Here is a 19,545-nt window from a genome sequence, read left to right as displayed (position 1 = left end):
TCAGGGCAGCCCTGAACTTTTCTTTGTTGGGGGTGGAGGCAAGGATGGGGGTATTAAACTTGTTAAAATAATTTGGGTTGTTTAAAGTCTTTTAAAAGTGGGAAGTATCTGAATTGAATTTTTTATTTGACTTACAAAAAGATAACATGTTAATTTGTTAGAGCAATAAGCCTTATTCTCAGCGTAGAATTAATTAGTGAAAATATAATATGGGTATTTCCAGCTTTCCTTAAATTCTCTGTAAGTCAAGTATAAGATTATCTTTCCTTTCAAAGGTCTTACAATTTTGGGGGGGATAGCAATAGCAATAACATCTAATATGGAGCAGAAGATGTCATTAAGCCCTGATTTGGGTGGTATGGTCCATGTGTGCTGGGTGAGAGGCGAGTGGAATGCTAGAGGCTTTTAGGGGAAGCTTGGGGAGGGGGCGGGGGTGGACCCCAGCAGCAGGAGGTCATCTGTAAAGATTGGGATACACTGGTCGCGGAGTTCCAGGGAGAGCAGATGCTGTGCGTGGTCGCACACAGCTGTGATGGCGTGCTGCACCTCTTGCCTGCAACTTTTAATGTGTTGCCTTTCCCGACTCAACATCGATTAAACATGCATCAGACTCAGCAGGCGCTTAGGCTCATTTTGTCTCAGGAGTGACCTCTCTTTAGTATTAAAATGTTGATGTTATATTGTCTCAAAACAGCTCGATGTAGAAAACTCTGGCCCTCTCTTCCATGCTGTAAAAGATAGGCAGAAGGTAGTGATGAATTGAGTAAAATTCTGGGACTTGTTGGACCATGTTTTACTGACTAAAGTACAGAAACTTGGAATCAAACATTAACCTTAAAACTCACCTTGAAAGCTAGTGCTGTATTAAGTATTTCCCTGTCTTGAAATAACACTGCAAGGTAAATGTCCTTATAGGTAACCTGAAGGGGAGGGGCGGTGTCTGTGCCATTTGGATGTGTTGGAATGTTGTATTAAGTATTCGAAGTAAACAGGCCATTGGCTGGCAGCCTAGAGATATTTTTTATATGGAGATTTTGACGGATGGAATTTGTTAAAATGGTATTTGACCTGTATTCAACTGCAATTTTGGACAAATCTAATTTTAGGCATAATTACGTTGAAATGTAAACATAATATGTTTATGTTACAGATTTAGAGAAACCCAGAAATTTGTTTGGTTCATCGAGTAGTGCAAGAAAAGAAAGCTAGTGAATTTGTGGTTTACATTATAGAAACTGGCGTAAATTTTACCACATTTAATGGCTTAAGAAGGGAGGTGGTGTTTTTTTCAGTGCCTAAAACAGAATCATATATCTCTAAGCTGTTGTTTTTGTACAAATCATCCTCAGTTTGAAAGTTCATTTTCCATTTCTAAAAGTAATAAAGTGTTTAAATTGTAGAGAATTTTAAAATGCAGAAAAGTTTTAAGGAAAAAGAAATTACTCATGGTAGTAATCCCATCCTCAATTTTGGGGTGGATTTTCCTCCATTCCTCCCTCCCTCCCTCTCTTTCTTCTTTTTTTAGTTTTAACTTGAAGACATAATCGTGATCTTACTGTAAATAAAAATGTTCTGCTTTTTCCTTGAATGCCATAACATAAGCATTTTGTTCATTAGGAACTGTCATCATTTTTAATGGCTCAGTTGAATTGCATCATGTAAAATGAACCACAGTTTACCAAACCATTCCCTCAGTCATTGTTAGACATTGAGATTGGCGGCGGGGGCGGGGGGGGGGCATTTTTTGCTGTTGATAATACTGCAGAGAGCATTTCTGTATGAAGTTTGTGATAATGTAGGCTAGATTACTATGTGAAGATTTCTAATTAGTAATGACAAATATGACAATTAAAAGTAAAAGTGGAAATATTTCTCTTGTCCTGTGTATTTAGCTAAAGGTACCAGTGTTTAAATTCTTAAAATTATCATCTCTTTTCTTTTCTCCTTAGTCTCTCAGTGTTTGGTTTGACCTTAGTCTTTTCATAATCTATATTCACCAAATAGTAGTTGGTAAATCCTTGGAATATTTATTTTATATACTGTGGATATCTTCTATCTTTTTGGGTTTTTTTATATTTTATATTTTCAAAACTTGTCTATTTGATGATGATTTCCTGCCCACCTGTGTACCGTTTCAGTGCCTAAGAAACAGTTAAGTGAAGGAATGTTTTCAGTGATGTCTTCGGAGCCAAACAGAAGTAGCATATAGTATTTTTTGGTTTTTGCTTTTAAAGAGAACTTGACACAAAGCTATTTAATTTTATTTCACATTATATACTGTATTTTACGATTTAAATTTGTTTGATTTTGATCCTACTGTAAATTCATAGTGACTAGGTAGTTCAAGTTTGTGGTTTTTCAGGTTCATCTGGTTAAAAATACTGTAAAATCTTGTGTACATACTTTAAATTTATATGAGAATATGTTTTCTATACTGAATCTTAGGATTAATAAAACATTTTAGGTTTCCTTTAAGGAGTTCCTTAAAGTCTGAAGAATTGTTTGAGAACAATGGTTCTAGATAGAGATGGTAGTGTGGTTTCTTAGAAACTACCATTTATTGAGCATTTTCTGTGTTTCAAGCCCTTTTTCTCTACCAAGCTTAACATACATAATCTTACTTAGTTCTCGCAATAGGTGTTCCTATTTTACAGGCAAGGGAACAAGCTTAGAGAAAGGCAGTGGAGTCTGACAAACCTTGGTCTTCCTGACGCTGGACCCATTGCTGGCATTCAGAGGATTTTAAATGAAAGAGACTTAAAAAAAAAAAGAGAAAAAGACTTTGCTTTCTACATACCCCATGGCCTTAGTCAGTGCCCCTCCTACATCCGAGGGTCTCTGTGAGGAGGGAGTGACTGTGTAATTGAAAGTATTAAGAGGTGAGAGCATCAACTTACAAAGTTCACTGAAAACAGCCGAGACTCTCCTCTCACTTTAATTTAGAAAAGGGAGTTGGTGGGAGTTGTTATAAACAACTTGGATCCTTTCTCTGTGCAGATTCCTTTTTAATATAGCTAAACGTTTGCCTTCTAAGCTCCATCTCCATTCTTAAAACTCCTGTCCCTAATATAGTTGGGCAGCATATATTAGAATTTCTCTAGTATTTGAGTTCCAAGAAATGGAGTTTTTTTTATTCGGCATGAATACTATTTGAGAATTGGACCTTTTTTTTTAAGCCAAAGTTGGGGAAATATAATTATAAATAAAATCTCCTCTGAGGTGCACCTGAAATTTATAGTTACAAATCAGTGCTGCCTCAACAACAACAAAAGAACAAGAACAAAAAACCCAGAAAATCTCTCTGCAAACGTAGAGGGGAAGAAAACGAATTTATATTGAGCAAGCATTAAACCAGAATGTGATGTGCGTCCCAGACTGTTCCCTGAAGAGACTGCAAAGACAGAAAGAAATCTTCCTCTGTTGTATAGCTAAGCGGTTACAACACTTTACATCCATGTTTTCAAGATGAAATTGCTAGCTTTCTTGCATCTTCATGACTGGACGTAGGTTTTGCAGTTTGTAGTCGGGTGACAAATCAGGCCTGTCTGCTCCTAGGACTCGGGGAGATTGGGCATCATCTTTCTTGACATTTCAGAGATGCTCACAGGTTCTTAAGGAAACATTCCTGAGACGTGAGGCTGGCTAGGCTCATTTAGCTTTTACGAAGATTCACATACACTGGAAGAAGTTGAGAAAGAAATTCTGAATAAAAGGGAGAAGGAAGGAGCCTCTTCCCTTTTTTTTATGCTTTTTTTTGGGGGTGAGGAAGATTGACCACGAGCTAACATCTGTTGCCCATCTTCCTCTTTCTTCCCCCTCCCCAAAGCCCCAATACGTGGTTGTATATCCTGGTTTAAGTCCTTCTAGTTCTTCCATGTGGGATGCTGCCACAGCATGGCTTGATGAGCAGTGTGTAGATCCACGACCAGGATCCAAACTGGCAAACCCCGGGCCACTGACACAGAATGTGCGAACTTAACCACTGTGCCACTGGGCTGGCCCCTATTCCCTTTGTTTTCAACTAGGAGAATTAAGCCTCTTATTTTTAATTTGCCTTTACAACAAGTATAAACCTGGTACTTTGTATCCATTGCCAGGGATGCCCTTAGTCATTAGGCTCTGTTGGAGTTAAAATAATGTCATGGATCTCCATAGCCTCTCTGTCACTCGGAACTAAAAGTTCTTCTAACAGTTTTTGGTTTTGTCTGTTAGCTTACAGAAGTACTTCTGACAGTGTTTGTGTCCTATTGTTGATATTGTGTTTTTTCTTTTGTTTGGTATGGGACTTTATGGTAGTTGTGTGTTTTGGACTTCATGAGAGTGGGATTGAAATCTAGATAGTAATATTTGTAAAGTTAGTATCAGATTCTGTGACACATTATAATAAAATAAATGAGTTGGAAGTTTTCTCTTAGCAGTTGTGAGAATGCGCACTAGGCATCTGACTTCAGGGTCGTCAGCTGTCTGCTGTTCCACGCCTTTGTCTGAAAGGGTGCAGCCATATGCTGGATTTAGATGCTAATGGGGGTGAAGTTTGTTGGTTTATACTAAAACTTGACTGAGTGGTACGTGGCCTGTCTTTGTTTCACAGTTAAGTTAAAGGGGCCTATCAAACAAGAGTTTGCCTGTTGGTAATTTAAGTTGTGGTCATCAATTAAAATTAGAAACCTTGACTGTTGGCTTTATATTGTGAACATGAAATAAGGGGTCCTTGTACTTGGGATGTTAACTTTCTAATATGTCTCTCTGCGGAACTGTCTAGGGAAATAATTTGGATAACTTAGCAATAATTTTGTAATAGTAGAGCTGCATTCACTTTTAAAGGATTATCAGTTTATTATTTGGGTTGTGGTGTTTTTAGTAAAGAGGGGACTCTGCGTTAGGAAAGATGCAGCGCCTGACACATCAGGCCCCGTGGGTGTGTTGAATTTGTGTCTTAGTAGGTGGCAGTGCAGAATGGAGTGCAAGGTCAGAGTCCAGGTAGCTTTAGAAAGCAAGCTGACGGCCTAGAGATGGGAGGCAGCTCATGCGGAGCACCATATGGACCGACGTCGTGTTGAAGTGTTCCTAAAGCCAGCTTTTCCTGGGGAAAATGGAATTTAGTGCCAAGAGTTGTCCCTAATATCTGGTTGGACTGTACTAATACCTTTAAAAAAATTTCATTTGTATTAGAACATAACAAATACTAATTTTAAAGGGCAGCTCTTTCAGACATAAACTGTTTTCTTGACTCTCAATAGATAAATAAATTATTTTTTCAGGGATCTTATTCTCGTAAGTTAAATATGAAAATTTTGTCAAATAGGAAATTTCTTAAAGTTGGTTTTTTAAAGTGAGTTGTATGTTCTAACATATTCTCTCTGATTGCTTTTAGGTTACCTAGGGTGTGAATTAATACAGACTTGGAGACTGAAAGAACTTAGAATCAGCATTTTGAGGTAAATGTGTGCGTACTGAAGTAGTGTTAAGGTCTCCCCATTTTGAGGTAAATGTGTGCGTACTGAAGTAGTGTTAAGGTCTCCCCATTTTGAGGTAAATGTGTGCGTACTGAAGTAGTGTTAAGGTCTCCCCATTTTGAGGTAAATGTGTGCGTACTGAAGTAGTGTTAAGGTCTCCCCATTTTGCTTTGTTAACTGATTAGCAAAACAAATTTGTGTCTGAAACGAGAAAGTTCAACCTCCACGTGAATGTCCTTTAAACAACTAGACTAGATGTAGAGAAGAGACCACTGCCCATTTGCTCTTCCTGACCTTGTGGTAACAGAGGTGTTGCAGGAAGTTACTGAGCGTAAATGAAACCTCGTGTCAAATCTAACAAAATCAACATCTGTTAATTAAATTAAGCATTTCATCTCGAGACTTTATGCTTCTTTAGTTTTTGATTTATAATCTCTGTTTGGAGAATCACTCCTAAATTTCCGTTTCTCCACAACGTTAACACCATTGAGCTGTGTTGCTGAATTCTTTTATTTGTAAACAAACTCTGTAAAAGAGTTTATCGTGTGGGTTTAACTGGTGTTTGAGTTGTGTTTTTAATTTCATTTTGGGAAATTGGAATTGCTGGTGGATTTCATACACGTGTTGAATACTTATTACTAGTGATTTGGGTCTCAGCCAGGTCCCTCTTCTGATGGTTTTCTTTATTTCCTTTGTATGTGTGAATTTAGGAAATAACACGTACTTATCCTTTGATTTATTTATTTTCTAGTTGCTATCTTTAGAATTTATTTACTTTGTTTGATTTCCTCGTATTCATTTTGAAATCTTTTCCTGAACTTTTCTCCAGCTTTTTCTTTCTTCCAGATCTCTGGGAATTAGGCTTGCTATTGTTGCAGCCCGTTCTCGTGTTCTTTGTTTCATCCTAAAATAACCCAAATGTCCTTTGTTTGAAATTTAATATAAAATAATGGGCTGTATTCAACTCTTCTTATCAATAGGGCTCTTTTGTAGATGTGTTTATATTCACTTTAATACAGGAGTCTTAAACTTGGCTATTTTTGCATTTATTTTTAGAGCAGAAGCTTGGGCATGCTGTGATTTTCCAAAAAAACTGCTATCACAATGTCAAAATGCAGTTCAGACAACAGCAACACAGAGATCTCAAACATTAAAACGGTAAAGCTGTGATTGATCATATGTGGGAAGAGGAAGAGAGTTTATTCGTGTGTTTTACTAAGTGATTTCTAAGTGAATAGTATGTGGAAGCTGTGAAACAACCTCAGCCATTTCATGAGTGTAAATTGTTTGACCGGAAATTTAAAGTCTGTCATTGAAAAGCAGTCACGTGGAGTTACTGTATTGGCTCTGCTGCAGCAGTTAACCATAGTCAATTAAGCTATGAAACTATAGAACTTTTACTTACCAGCAGGGATTCAGAGCTTTCATTTAAGGCCAAGTTAAGGGGGAAAAATCTGTTTAAACACGCCAAAGAAAGTAAAAATTGGCAAAATTATAGGGTTTTCTGTTTTCACGTTATTGGATTACCTGTTGAATTTTTTAATCTTGGATTTGCTTTCCCTGAATAGAAAGTATATTACTGGTGCCAGGCACTGTATACTAAATGAATGAAAATGAATTTAAATATTCTGACCATATGGGAAATATAATTGAGAGGATCGAGTTACTGTCCTCCATTTCCTTGCAAATCCTCTCCTGCACCCACCCCCACCCTTCAGGGTGAGTAGGAATGGGGTGGGTGTAAATTTCTAAACCAAATAGAAATATCTTTGGATTTTTTTTTGAATGATTCTGTTCTTTGCAATATCATGGGGACATCTATGAATCTCTCATTCAGTTTGTCAAATATTTATTTAAATATATGTATGGTACATTGTACCAGGAAATTTAGGAGCTGCAAAGAATGACACACATCTTGTTCTTTGGAGCATGTGTGGCAGTAAAAGAAAAAGGTGTGTATATATGTGTCTCTGTGAATATATTCAGCGTGATGTAGATTATGAAAGGTGCAGAGAAGGTGTTTGAAGGTTTTTATGTCACTCACATGGATGCTGCTTTCACTCTACAAACCTACAGTGTGTGTTTGCGATGTCCAGGATGTGGTTTGGTACTGTGGATGACACAGATAAACTCAAGGAACTCCTTGTCTGTTTGGTCATATTTGTTTATTTAATTTTGAAAATTCTTTGTCTGGAAATAATTTCAAACTTACATGAAAGTTTCAAGAATAAGAACAGGACAGGAATATGTGCCTTACCTCTTTGCCCCATTCGCTTTGTCGGTTGCACACACTCTCTCTCTGTGTTTACCTGTAGTTTCTTTTTTTGAACCATCTGAGAGTAAGTTGCATACATCATGGCCCTTTACCCCTAAACACTTCACTGTATGTTTCCTAAGAAGAAGGCTATTCTCTTACATAGCCATCATGCAGTTATTGGCTTCAGTGAACTGAACAGCGCTGTTGTCTACAGTTTTATCAGCGAACTCCGTAATGTCCTTAATGGCATTGTCCTGCAGTAGGGGACCCTGTCTGAGATCAGTTACTGCATTTAGTTGTCATGTCTCTTTATAGTCTTCTTTAGTCTGGAACATTTTCCTAGTCTTTCTTTGTATTTTATGATATGGATATTTTTGACGAATATAGTCACCCCCCCTTTGAAAAAATAGAACATTCCTCTCATTTATCTTGTAGACTATGTTTTTGGAGTTGTCAATTATTATTATTACTGATATTATCTATACGAGGAGAAATGGTGGCAGTGGTAGGGAGGCGGGGATGCTGCTGCTTCTTGGCTGTATGTGGTTCTGGAGGGCGGAGGAAGATGTGTTTGGGGGTTTACGTTACTGCCCTCTTTTCTCCTTCGTTTTTTATTCCCATCCACCACCAGGATGTAGGCTTATTTCCTGATACCTTCCACCATGTCTTTGATTGGTGTTGGGTTAGCATTTGGGTTGGGTCAACAGTGAGGAGTGAGGCTTAAGGATAAATCATCCTTTAGTGAGCAGCCTGTAGAAATGGAGGAGGAGTGCCGAGGTATTGCAGGCGTGGTAGCCAGGTGGTGGGTGCCTGCAGATCTCAGCTGTGGGCCTTCACAGTGTTGCATCTCAGGAAAGTAGGTAAAACAGATTTCACTTCAGGTCCTTGACAGCTGTGCTGATTAAGAAGCTTGAATGATGAGCCTGAGGACGTGCAGCCTGTGGGCCTGCGGAACTGAGAAAGTGGATGCTAAGTGTGTAGTAAGAGGAATGGCTGTTGGGCTCTGGTTCAGCAGAGACTGAGCAGATTAATTCTCATGGAGAACACAGTTTTGTCTCTGATCCAGGGGAAGTACTAATGTGATGGGCTTTCATACTGTGCTCTGGAGTGCTGTGCCTGCCGTCTTCCTCGGAGAGGGTAATGAGAATTACAACCTGCCTGGTCCCCGGGCCGCCTGCCTTGCCAAGGCCCTTGGCTCCTGCAGCCGTTGGCTCCTGTACCACTTAGTTGAGATTGCACCTGTGTTAGCTGGATGTTGAATTCTTGTTACCTGAATTAATCTCTGAAATCAGAATTTGGTATTACGCCTCTGCATCAAAGGCTCTACACTGGACACTTCTTGTTGGATTAGATGCAGCAACTTAAAGGCACCGTGCTGTACCATGGGTATAAATTTAACATGTCAGGAGAATCCAAGTTTTTGTTGTCAAGGAACAAAGAGTGGGATTCTTTCTTTCCAGTTTCATAGAGTGATAACAATGAACACTCCAAAGCAGTACAAGGGAGAAAATTCCCTTTACTGTGGGGCAAGTAAATTCTGCTGACAGTCAGGAAAGCTAATGACGGCCTTTCATGTAGAGATTTGAGACCCTAACCCCCTGTCTGCAGATTAGGAATTTTAAAAACACTCAGTTTTTATTTTATTTTATGTTATCAAATTTCTATTTAAAAAAGAATGCATGAAATACAGAAGAGTGCTTAGATACCGTGAAGAAACTTCCGTTTCCGGGAATGGTGAGCTTTGTTGTAGTTTGTCTGGGATATGTCTAGTTTTAGAGGTATGTATTTAAATAGCTGGTGAGCTGTGCAACTGTGATGGGTTGTCAATTGAGAAAAAGACCTTCCGTGTTTATGGTCTTTTGATACAATGACAAAATGATGGCAGGCATTTGAATCTTACCTGTGTGCAGGCACAGTGCTAAGTGCCTTCCTTACATTGTCTTATTATTTTACGAATAATAGCATCATAGAATTTATGAAGAATGTTTGAAATCTATCGATGTATGTATTTACCTGTTTTATATATATACCTATATATTTAATAAGGCATCATTCTATACATATTTTCTTTTAAAGGTATATTGTGGACGTGGTTCTGTGTTGGTAAATATAGATATGTATTATCTTAATGGAGTCAGAGTAGTCCCTTACATAGCTATACCATAATTTACTTAGCTAATTTTATTAATACACTGTAAAGTTGTTTTTTGTTCTTAAGTAATAATGCAATAAATGTTCATGTACTTATCTTCGTGCAGCTGTCTACTTCGTTTAGACAAGTTTCTAGGTGTGGAATTGCTGGGTTGGAGAGGATAGAATGCTTGACTTTTAAAATGATCCTCTTAGATCAAGAAAAAACTGAAACAATTATAGGGAGAGTTTAAAAAGGCCCATAGGAATGATATTCTGATGTTTCTCTTGTTTCTGTACTCTCTTTTGTTTTTAACCCTGCATGGTTGTGTAATGGTATTCTTTTTCCCTTTTGTAGTAAGCTGTGCTAGAACAAAAATGCAATGAAAGAAACACTGGATGAATGAAAAGCCCTGCTTTGCAACCCCTCAGCATGGCAGGCCTGCAGCTCATGACCCCTGCTTCCTCACCAATGGGTCCTTTCTTTGGACTGCCATGGCAACAAGAAGCAATTCATGATAACATTTATACGCCAAGAAAATATCAGGTACTAATGAGAACACTAATACTGGAGCATTTTCACTAAAATAGAGTAAATTAGCAGAGAGTTGACACAATTTATATAAAACTCATTTACCTTTTCAAGCTTTCCTCTTCTGATTAATTTTCTCATGCCAAATACTTTTGTTCTTAGTAGTCTTTTTCTTCCCTAACATCTGCTGGGTAATTGATTTGATAGTTTTATTTGTGAAGTTTCTTACTCTTTTCCCTCTGAAACCTCACTGTCCCTTAATGTCCATTTGGGTGTGTCTGTCCTCATGAGATGTGTCGGAATTGAGATTCGATTGAACAATCCTGAACTGGCAGAAGCACGGTTTCTGTGAATTTAGTCATTCATTTCACTCTAAAGAAGTATTCTGTCCATGCAAAATAAGTCTTACAGAAATTGTAAACGCCATTTCAAGGCTGTTTACACAACACAGCTAAATATAACAGGCATTTTAATGCCTGGATTATTATTCTTATATAAAGATATGGAAAGTATGTTTTTTGGGAAATTTATTGGAGGAAGATTTTAGAAAAAAAGAAATCTCCTCAATTAGAACAAAATCCAGTTTTCTAAGTTTGGTACTTCATTAAGAAGTGTGTAATCTTTCTTCCCACTGTGTCTTTAGGTTGAACTGCTTGAAGCGGCTCTGGATCATAACACCATAGTCTGTTTAAACACTGGCTCAGGGAAGACGTTTATTGCAGTACTACTCACGAAAGAGCTGTCCTACCAGATCAGGGGCGCCTTCAGCAGAAGTGGGAAAAGGACGGTGTTCTTGGTCAACTCTGGTAACGAAAAATTCTTTTCTCAAATTGTGTGCAGGAAATTGGATGAGATTTTATGATTAAGCATATTTTTCCTTTGGGTATTAAGTTAAATTATGAAAGTTTAGAGAGTTTGATGAGTAAGGTGCTTCCTGAAGCTCTGATAGGAGAAATGTCATTTTGTTTTATTTCTTAACTTTATGCTATTTCTCTTAAATATTAACCATTTTATTTCTCAGGTATTAAACTTAAGCTTTTCTCTTAAATGTAATGGCATCTAATTCTTATTCTGCATTTCTTTACTTTGGGAACATAATCTAATCTGAGTTGTTGCAGTTGTTTTGTTTTCTTTTTCTTTCTTTCTTTCTTTTTTTTTTGCTGAGGAAGATTAGCCCTGAGCTAACGTCTATTGTCAAATCTTCCTCTTTTTTTTTTTTAGATTTTATGTTTTTCCTTTTTCTCCCCAAAGCCCCCCAGTACATAGTTGTATATTCCTAGTTGTGGGTCCCTCCAGCTGTGGCATGTGGGATGCCGCCCCAGCGTCACTCAATGAGCGGTGCCGTGTCTGTGCCCAGGATTCGAACTAATGAAACACTGGGCCGCCTGCAGTGGTGCACACAAACTTAACTACTCAGCCACGGGACCGGCCCCCAAATCTTCCTCTTTTTTTTGCTTGAGGAAGATTAGTCCTGAGCTAACATCTGTGCCAATCTTCCCCTACATTATATGTGGGTTGCCATCACAGCGTGGCTGACGAGTGGTGTAGGTCTACATGCAGGATCTGAGCCCACAAACACAGCCGCCAGAGGGGGGCCTGCCAGACTTAACCACCAGGCAGTGTGGCTGGCCCACAGTGATTTTGTTTTTGACATTTTAGCTTCACAAAGTATGTCAAAAGGTGTTTGATTATGAGATAGGTAGCTCTTTGATTTATGGTTTTGCTATACCAGTTGTAGAAACAAAGTTAGATACTTCTTACAAGTTAAATATTCAGTAAGAGTTTAAGATACTGGTTTTTATGTGTTTGGGATTGTATACTAAGATAAAAAGCGTACCATGTGAACCTGAGCCGCTGGGGTACTAATATAATCGTGTTGCCCCTCTCCTTTTTTTTAGATTGTCTCAGCATGTGATGTTCTCATGTGCTTTAAATACGTATTAGACTGTCTTAACTTTTTAGTGAAATGATCTAATTTTATTGAAGAAAACAGGAGGGGTGGATCTGGAGGGGTTACCATTCCAGCCTAGGAGTTACCATCTTAGGTTGGTGACAATCAGCTGCAGAGGAGGAAGGTGGCGTAAGGTTCTCTGAAGGACAGAGGCAGGTGGTAAGTCTAGTAAGTGCATTTTGGAGGATAACCTTGGAAATATTTTAAATTGGCTATCAAAAAAAAATTGATGATTAGGTGTAATATGTAATAATAAGGATTTCCTTAACTGTCTTAATCATTAGTAGTCCAGAGAGCCAACTAGCTAGGATTTCTCATATTTACATGGAGCACTATGTTTGTAATCAGCCAACCAGGTTGCTCAGCAAGTGTCAGCTGTCAGAACGCATTCGGATCTCAAGGTTGGGGAATACTCAAACCTAGAAGTCAATGCATCTTGGACAAAAGAGAAATGGAACCAAGAGTTTACTAAGCACCAGGTAAGACTTGTAGAGAAACTTCACTTCATAAATTCCTGTAGGTCGTTGACGTGGTTTATAAGATGACCTGTGGCCTTGGTTATCTGAGTTAGGATTGAAAACTCTACTTTCCTGTGCCTCGTCAGCCTACAAACCAGCCCTGATATGCTCTTTCTCACTTTAGCTCATCCTAAACCAAATAAATGATTGATTTATGTTGCTCTTACTTCATGGAAAAGAATCACCTTTACCATATGATTTACTTGCTTGAAAAACACAAATTCCCACAACCTGTTTCCAGCTTGTAGATAACCTGCTTTCGGAAAATTTACCCTTGAGTCAAATGTCTTGAAACTGGAGAGGTTCCTTAGTTGAGATCTTTGGTCTTTGATGCAGACTTCCTCTAACTTACACGTTTCCGTCTAGCCAGCATGCGTTGAGGGCCTTATTGTGGGTCGATGTTGGTGGATCTGGAGTGGTGAAGAGATGCTTCCTCACCTTAAGCAGTCCACAGTCTACTGGTGTGTCTCACATACTGCCTTAAGTCCTCTTTAATAAAGCACGTAAATGTCCACAGAGTGACAAGCGGTAAGAAGAACATTCGGTTTGCGTCTTCTTCCAGGAAACCAGTTGGTTCAAGGGGAAAAAAAAGGAAAAAACAGTGTGAATTGTTTTGTGATTTGATTAAATTGACAGGTCTCATCAGTCAAAATAGGCTGTAGAAACCTGAAAACCTGAAAGAGATTTAGTAGATTTATCATAAAACATGGTCTCCATCATCAAGAGTTTTTTGTCATGGTCTGTTTCCACATTTTCCTAACTCTACTTCTTGATTCCAACATATGAGCTTCCATATGTTTAGAATTTTTAAATTTTGACTAATGAATTTCTTAATCCTGACCTACAATGCAGTGGTTCTGTAATGTGATTTCATGTAAGTGCGTCTAGGCAGGTGAATGGCATGTTTTGTGTGCTGATATCAGTTTTGTTTTAGGTTCTTGTTATGACTTGCTATGTCGCCTTGAATGTTTTGAAAAATGATTACTTATCACTGTCAGACATTAACCTCTTGGTGTTTGATGAGTGTCATCTTGCAATCCTAGATCACCCCTACCGAGAAATTATGAAGGTAAGTTTTTAGATTTTGTCAGTCTTAATTCAGATCAAATTACTAAGTACAAGCAGTATTTTTATATATCAAAAACAATAGCATTAGTTACCAATTTTGTGACTGTGGTTCCAGAGTATGAAAAATAAATATTAATGTTCCTTTAAATCTGTAATCTATATAATAATAAAGTATAATAAATAATCTATAATATCTAAATCTATAGTAAAATTTTAAACATAAATAAATGAATTATGTAATTTGTCATAAATGAATTACATAATAATCTGCCATAGCGTATTTAAATGTGACTTTTTGATAAACAGATCTTTTAAACGAGCTACAATAATTCCATAAGCAATATTTTTAGTATTGTCAGTCTTTTTGACCTGTTTTAATATGGTAATGTCTCTTTTGTTATGACCTTGCGAAATGAATTCCTTACTGTCAGTATCTTTTCTTATGTTAGCTCTGTGAAAATTGTCCATCATGTCCTCGTATTTTGGGACTAACTGCTTCCATTTTAAATGGGAAGTGTGATCCAGAGGAATTGGAAGAAAAGATTCAGAAACTGGAGAAAATTCTTAAGAGTAATGCTGAAACTGCAACTGACCTGGTGGTCTTGGACAGGTATGCACTACAATTGACTGGAGGTATGCACTACATTTGACGTGGTGGTCTTGTACAGGTATGCCCTACGATTGACATGGTGGTCTTGGACAGATACGCTCTACAGTTGACTTGGTGGTTTTGGACAGGTATGCTCTACAATTGACTTGATGGTCTTGGACAGGTATACTTTATGATTGCCATGGTGGTCTTGGACAGGTATGCTCTATGATTGACGTGGTGGTCTTGGACAGGTATACTCTACGATTGACGTGGTGGTCTTGGACAGGTATACTCTACGATTAACATGGTGGTCTTGGGCAGATATGCTCTACAATTGACTTGGTGGTTTTGGACAGATATACTCTATGATTGACTTGATGGTCTTGGACAGGTATACTTAGGATTGACTTGATGGTCTTGGACAGGTATACTCTACGATTGATGTGGTGGTCTTGGACAGGTATGCTCTACGATTGACTTGATGGTCTTGGACAGGTGTGCTCTACGATTGACGTGGTGGTCTTGGACAGGTATACTCTACGACTGACTTGATGGTCTTGGACAGGTATACTCTACGACTGACTTGATGGTCTTGGACAGGTATGCTCTACGATTGACTTGATGGTCTTGGGCATGTATACTCTACGATTGACTTGGTGGTCTTGGACAGGTGTGCTCTACGATTGACTTGGTGGTCTTGGGCAGGTGTGCTCTGCGATTGACTTGGTGGTCTTGGACAGGTGTGCTCTACGATTGACTTGATGGTCTTGGACAGGTATGCTCTACGATTGACTTGATGGTCTTGGGCATGTATACTCTACGATTGACTTGGTGGTCTTGGACAGGTGTGCTCTACGATTGACTTGATGGTCTTGGGCAGGTGTGCTCTGCGATTGACTTGGTGGTCTTGGGCAGGTGTGCTGTACGATTGACGTGGTGGTCTTGGACAGGTGTGCTCTACGATTGACTTGATGGTCTTGGACAGGTGTGCTGTAGGATTGACGTGGTGGTCTTGGACAGGTGTGCACTATGATTGACTCAGCTTTAAGGAGACTAGCCATAACTGATTTTAAGCCTGAGGCTCTTTTAAGGTGCCTTGCAGGTGGTACCTGTTTAAGTGAACAAACAGCTGTTAGAAAGAATGAGCAAGACTAAGAATCCTTTATCAGGACAGTTACCCGTGAATATAGGAACCTAACGTTGTTTCCACAGAAAGGAGCAGATGGAAGTGTTTCTGCCTGGAGAGAATATTGCATTAGCGTCAGCCTTTTCTGTTTGCTGATGTTGACAGGGACTGGGAGTTTGGACAGTAAATTTGTGTCCTTTTCTGTCAATGTGTGTGCTTTGTTGTTCTGACCTAAATGTCCCACATGATGCTTTGAAAGAACATTAAGTTGTGTAGAGAATTCAATGTTTTACAGTGTGCTTTAAAATAATTGGAAGCAACCTGTAGTTTTGAAAATGGTGTAAATTTCTGAGAAAGGTGTTGTTTATGATTTCTAGGTTTGTCTCCTTTTGAGGAAGTTGCTATTTTGAGTTTCCTTAAAATGCACACATACCACATACACAACCTTTTTGATTTAAGTTAGTGGAAGGGAACCTATATAACTTAGGTTTTAAAATAAATGTAATTACTTTGATTCCTATTAAAATACCCTTATATCCTTATTAGATACAGTCTTTAACAAGGCTAACGAGTACCAAGTGGTAGTTCTTGGAACAGTTATAATAAACAGAGAAGAGTGACTTCTTGGCTTATGGAATTAACTCAGACGTTGGTTTTGAATGCTGGCTCCACTCATTTGAGCTGTGTGACTTCAAGTGAGTCATTTACTGTCCCTGAACCTTTAAAATGGTGCTGACAGTCGTTTCGGGGATTCTTTGATGGTCAGTTACATTTACACATGGAAAACGCCTTGCAGTGCGCCTGTCATTTGGTAGGAATTTGGGAAAAGCTGTCTTTGTAGCATGCGAAGAAAAGGTAATATTTTTGATTCATGGAACTTAGGTATCCAAATGCCAAATGAAAGACCAGTCCCGTCGCCCTTAGGACATGCTGTTTCTGACTTCCCTGGGCCCACACCGTCTGTGACGTACAAGTCCAAGGCTGTGTTTTTGCTTTATCTGGCCTGAATCAGGTTGCCAGCTCGGCAGTACTGGAGGTCTTCAGGAGCAGGAGAGGTGTTAGAGCATTTCAGTAAAACTGATCAGTAACGTGTTGAATTTGGCGTTACCTAGTTCTCTAAACGTGACTCTTAAAGTATAAATTCCAGCTGAGAGTAATGAAAACTATAGTATTTAAATATGTCTTTACTGTATTTTGTTTCTTTAGTTAATCATTGTATTAATTAGAATATTATGTGCCACGCTCATTGTCATAGTTCATGGAAGGCATGACAGATCCAAGGAATGATATCATAATGGATTGAAAGTTGGGAGAGCTTTCCTTACAAGGACTTGTTAAAAATACGTTAAAAATAAAATTAATATGTGCAAATGCTAAAAGTTTCCAATAGTATGGAAATGGATAAATTTAATAATACTTTTCCTCTATGATCTGTCCCCCCATCCCTGTTTCTGCTTCTGAGAAGTAATCATTATTGAGTTTCTTGAGTATTTTGACTGACATTGTTCCTCATTCTGCCTGATGCCTAATGGGACAAGAGATGGAAGTCTGAATCTGAAAAACAAAACAGAAAACCTGGGATGATAATGAAATCAGAAAAGTCACAAAATTCTTTGATTGTCAGCCTTAAGCAGTCATTCCTTGAGACCTAACAGGCAAACACAGCACAAAGAGTGCCACTTTAGGAAGGCTGGTTGTGACCTGCCTGTGTCCCAGGGAGGTATGCAGACTGAAAATAGGAAGTTTTTTTTGGTTTGGCTGTGTAATGGATCATAATGCTGTAGTGAATGTATTGTGGTATCGACAACTTTTGTTTCTATGTTAAAGATACACTTCTCAGCCATGTGAGATCGTGGTAGACTGTGGACCATTTACTGACAGAAGCGGGCTTTATGAAAGACTGCTGATGGAGTTAGAAGAAGCACTTAATTTCATCAATGACTGTAACATATCTGTACATTCAAAAGAAAGAGATTCTACTTTAATTTCTAAACAGGTAAGCATATACAAAGGAAGTATAGAAAGTATAATAAAAGGTTTCTGTTTATTTTTAATATTGAAATAAAAATATGCTTCTAATGAGGCTACTTTCTGTAGATGTTAGTTTAAGGCCTTGCCTTCTTATGTCTTTGGACATTTTTCGTTGAACGTTTCATATGGGGTAGAGTTTACTGTGACCTGACAGACATTTATATTATAAAGTATAGACCTCCCAGATTTAAGGAGATGAGTTAGGATTTATGGTATGGTTATTTAAGTGTAAAGAGTGAGTCCTTTTTTTCTTCTTCTTGGTCAGATGGGTTAGTTCCTGCTCAAACCCTCGGGCTAGACAAATTCCTCTGCTGTTTTCTTGTATATAAGTAGATATGAGCCTGTCCTCCCTGAGTGGTACAGCTTTGAGAAGAGATCTCTTAGGACAGTGGTCCTTAAAGTGTGGACTGCAGATCAGCAGCATCAGCATTCCTCTGGAACTTGTTAGAAATGCACATTGTGGACCCCACCCTTGACCTGTGTCAGAAGCTCTGGGGTGGGGTCCAGCTGTCTGAGATTTGACAAGCATTCCAATTATCTTGATGCATTAAAACTTGGGAGCTGTTATTGTAGGACTTTGCCCCCGTTTGTCAATGTTAACACTGTATTTAGTCTGAGGCTTAATTTCTCTCCTGCTGATTTTTTCTGGAGCAGCAATGCCCAGACTCTCCTCGGCCCTTGAATTCTCATTAAGTCCATAATCACCCCTTTTACTTGCCTGCAGAACTGGCGATTCCTCAGTTTTAGCCTCGCTTTGGATTTCCATTCTGCTCTGAGCTAGGGTTGTAGGTCCCGGCACTCTGGATGTAGATAAAGTTCAAGGAAAATTGTCTTCCTCCTCTTTGATACCTAAAGTAAAATTACTCCTCTACATAATTTCTTGCATATTTACCTGGAAGTCAGTGACTCAGTTGTACTTCTAACTAATCACAGATCTAAAATTAAGTTTTATTAACCTTATACAATTGCATCTTTTAATTTCTGTTATTTGATTATTTTTGCTGAAAACAAAAGGATGGTTCTGGGCACATATATATGAAAAAGTAGAGCTTGAAAAAGACCACTGGCCCCTCCCCCCAACCTTGGAGAATTAACCTCAGTGTTTATATTAGTAGGATACATTTATTTTGAAGGGCCAGATTGAAGACAGCTTAAATCCCGATTAAACCCCATATGAAAATGCCACATGGTTATTGTTTAGCATTTGGCTCTTTACGTTTTTTTGTAGATCCTGTCAGACTGTCGTGCGGTATTGGTGGTTCTGGGACCCTGGTGTGCTGATAAAGTGGCTGGAATGATGGTAAGAGAGCTACAGAAGTACATCAAACATGAACAGGAGGAGCTGCACAGGAAATTCCTATTGTTTACAGATACTTTCCTGAGGAAGATCCACGCACTCTGTGAAGAGCACTTCTCACCTGCCTCACTTGACCTGAAATTTGTAACTCCGAAAGTCATAAAACTGCTTGAAATCTTACGCAAATATAAACCATATGAGCGACAGCAGTTTGAGAGTGTTGAGTGGTATAATAATAGGAATCAGGATAATTATGTGTCTTGGAGTGATTCTGAGGATGATGATGAGGATGAAGAAATTGAAGAAAAGGAGAAGCCAGAGACAAATTTTCCTTCTCCATTTACCAATATTTTATGCGGAATTATTTTTGTTGAAAGAAGATATACAGCAGTTGTCTTAAACAGGTAAATCTCTAAGATTAACATTTTTTTCTGTAGTAGAACAAGGCAGCTTTCTGTTTTGTGAAGTGATATGCTGTAATAGCATTAAGAGCTAGCGGAAGGGTTATGTAACTGTCCTTCACTTGGCACCATCATAATTCAAGTGTAATGCTGTGCTGGGGTTCACAGAAAGGATGTTTACGTATG

General features: G+C 38.5%; 1 protein-coding gene across 10 annotated transcripts in view; it reads left to right on the top strand.

Annotated features, from left to right (window-relative positions):
* The window catches only part of DICER1 (dicer 1, ribonuclease III), a 73,052-nt gene that overhangs the window by 15,782 nt on the left and 37,725 nt on the right, over positions 1-19,545 (top strand). For 2 of the 10 annotated variants that reach the window (XM_070514247.1, XM_070514251.1), the window contains exons 2-10: positions 5,375-5,438; positions 6,513-6,614; positions 10,202-10,390; positions 11,019-11,181; positions 12,675-12,805; positions 13,779-13,913; positions 14,362-14,522; positions 17,458-17,626; positions 18,890-19,362. In XM_070514247.1, the coding sequence (XP_070370348.1) occupies positions 10,247-10,390; positions 11,019-11,181; positions 12,675-12,805; positions 13,779-13,913; positions 14,362-14,522; positions 17,458-17,626; positions 18,890-19,362 (1,376 nt within the window). In that variant the 5' untranslated portion in view covers positions 5,375-5,438; positions 6,513-6,614; positions 10,202-10,246. Of the gene's footprint in view, positions 1-5,374; positions 5,439-6,512; positions 6,615-10,201; positions 10,391-11,018; positions 11,182-12,674; positions 12,806-13,778; positions 13,914-14,361; positions 14,523-15,514; positions 15,525-17,457; positions 17,627-18,889; positions 19,363-19,545 lie in introns of those variants that run through there. The other 8 variants (XM_070514252.1, XM_070514254.1, XM_070514253.1 and 5 more) reach the window with 6 other exon arrangements.

The sequence above is a fragment of the Equus asinus genome, chromosome 7 (genome assembly GCF_041296235.1).
Source record: "Equus asinus isolate D_3611 breed Donkey chromosome 7, EquAss-T2T_v2, whole genome shotgun sequence".
NCBI lineage: Eukaryota > Metazoa > Chordata > Mammalia > Perissodactyla > Equidae > Equus > Equus asinus.
The sequence above is the reverse complement of the archived record's forward strand: the minus strand, read 5'-3'. Positions and strand labels throughout refer to the sequence as shown.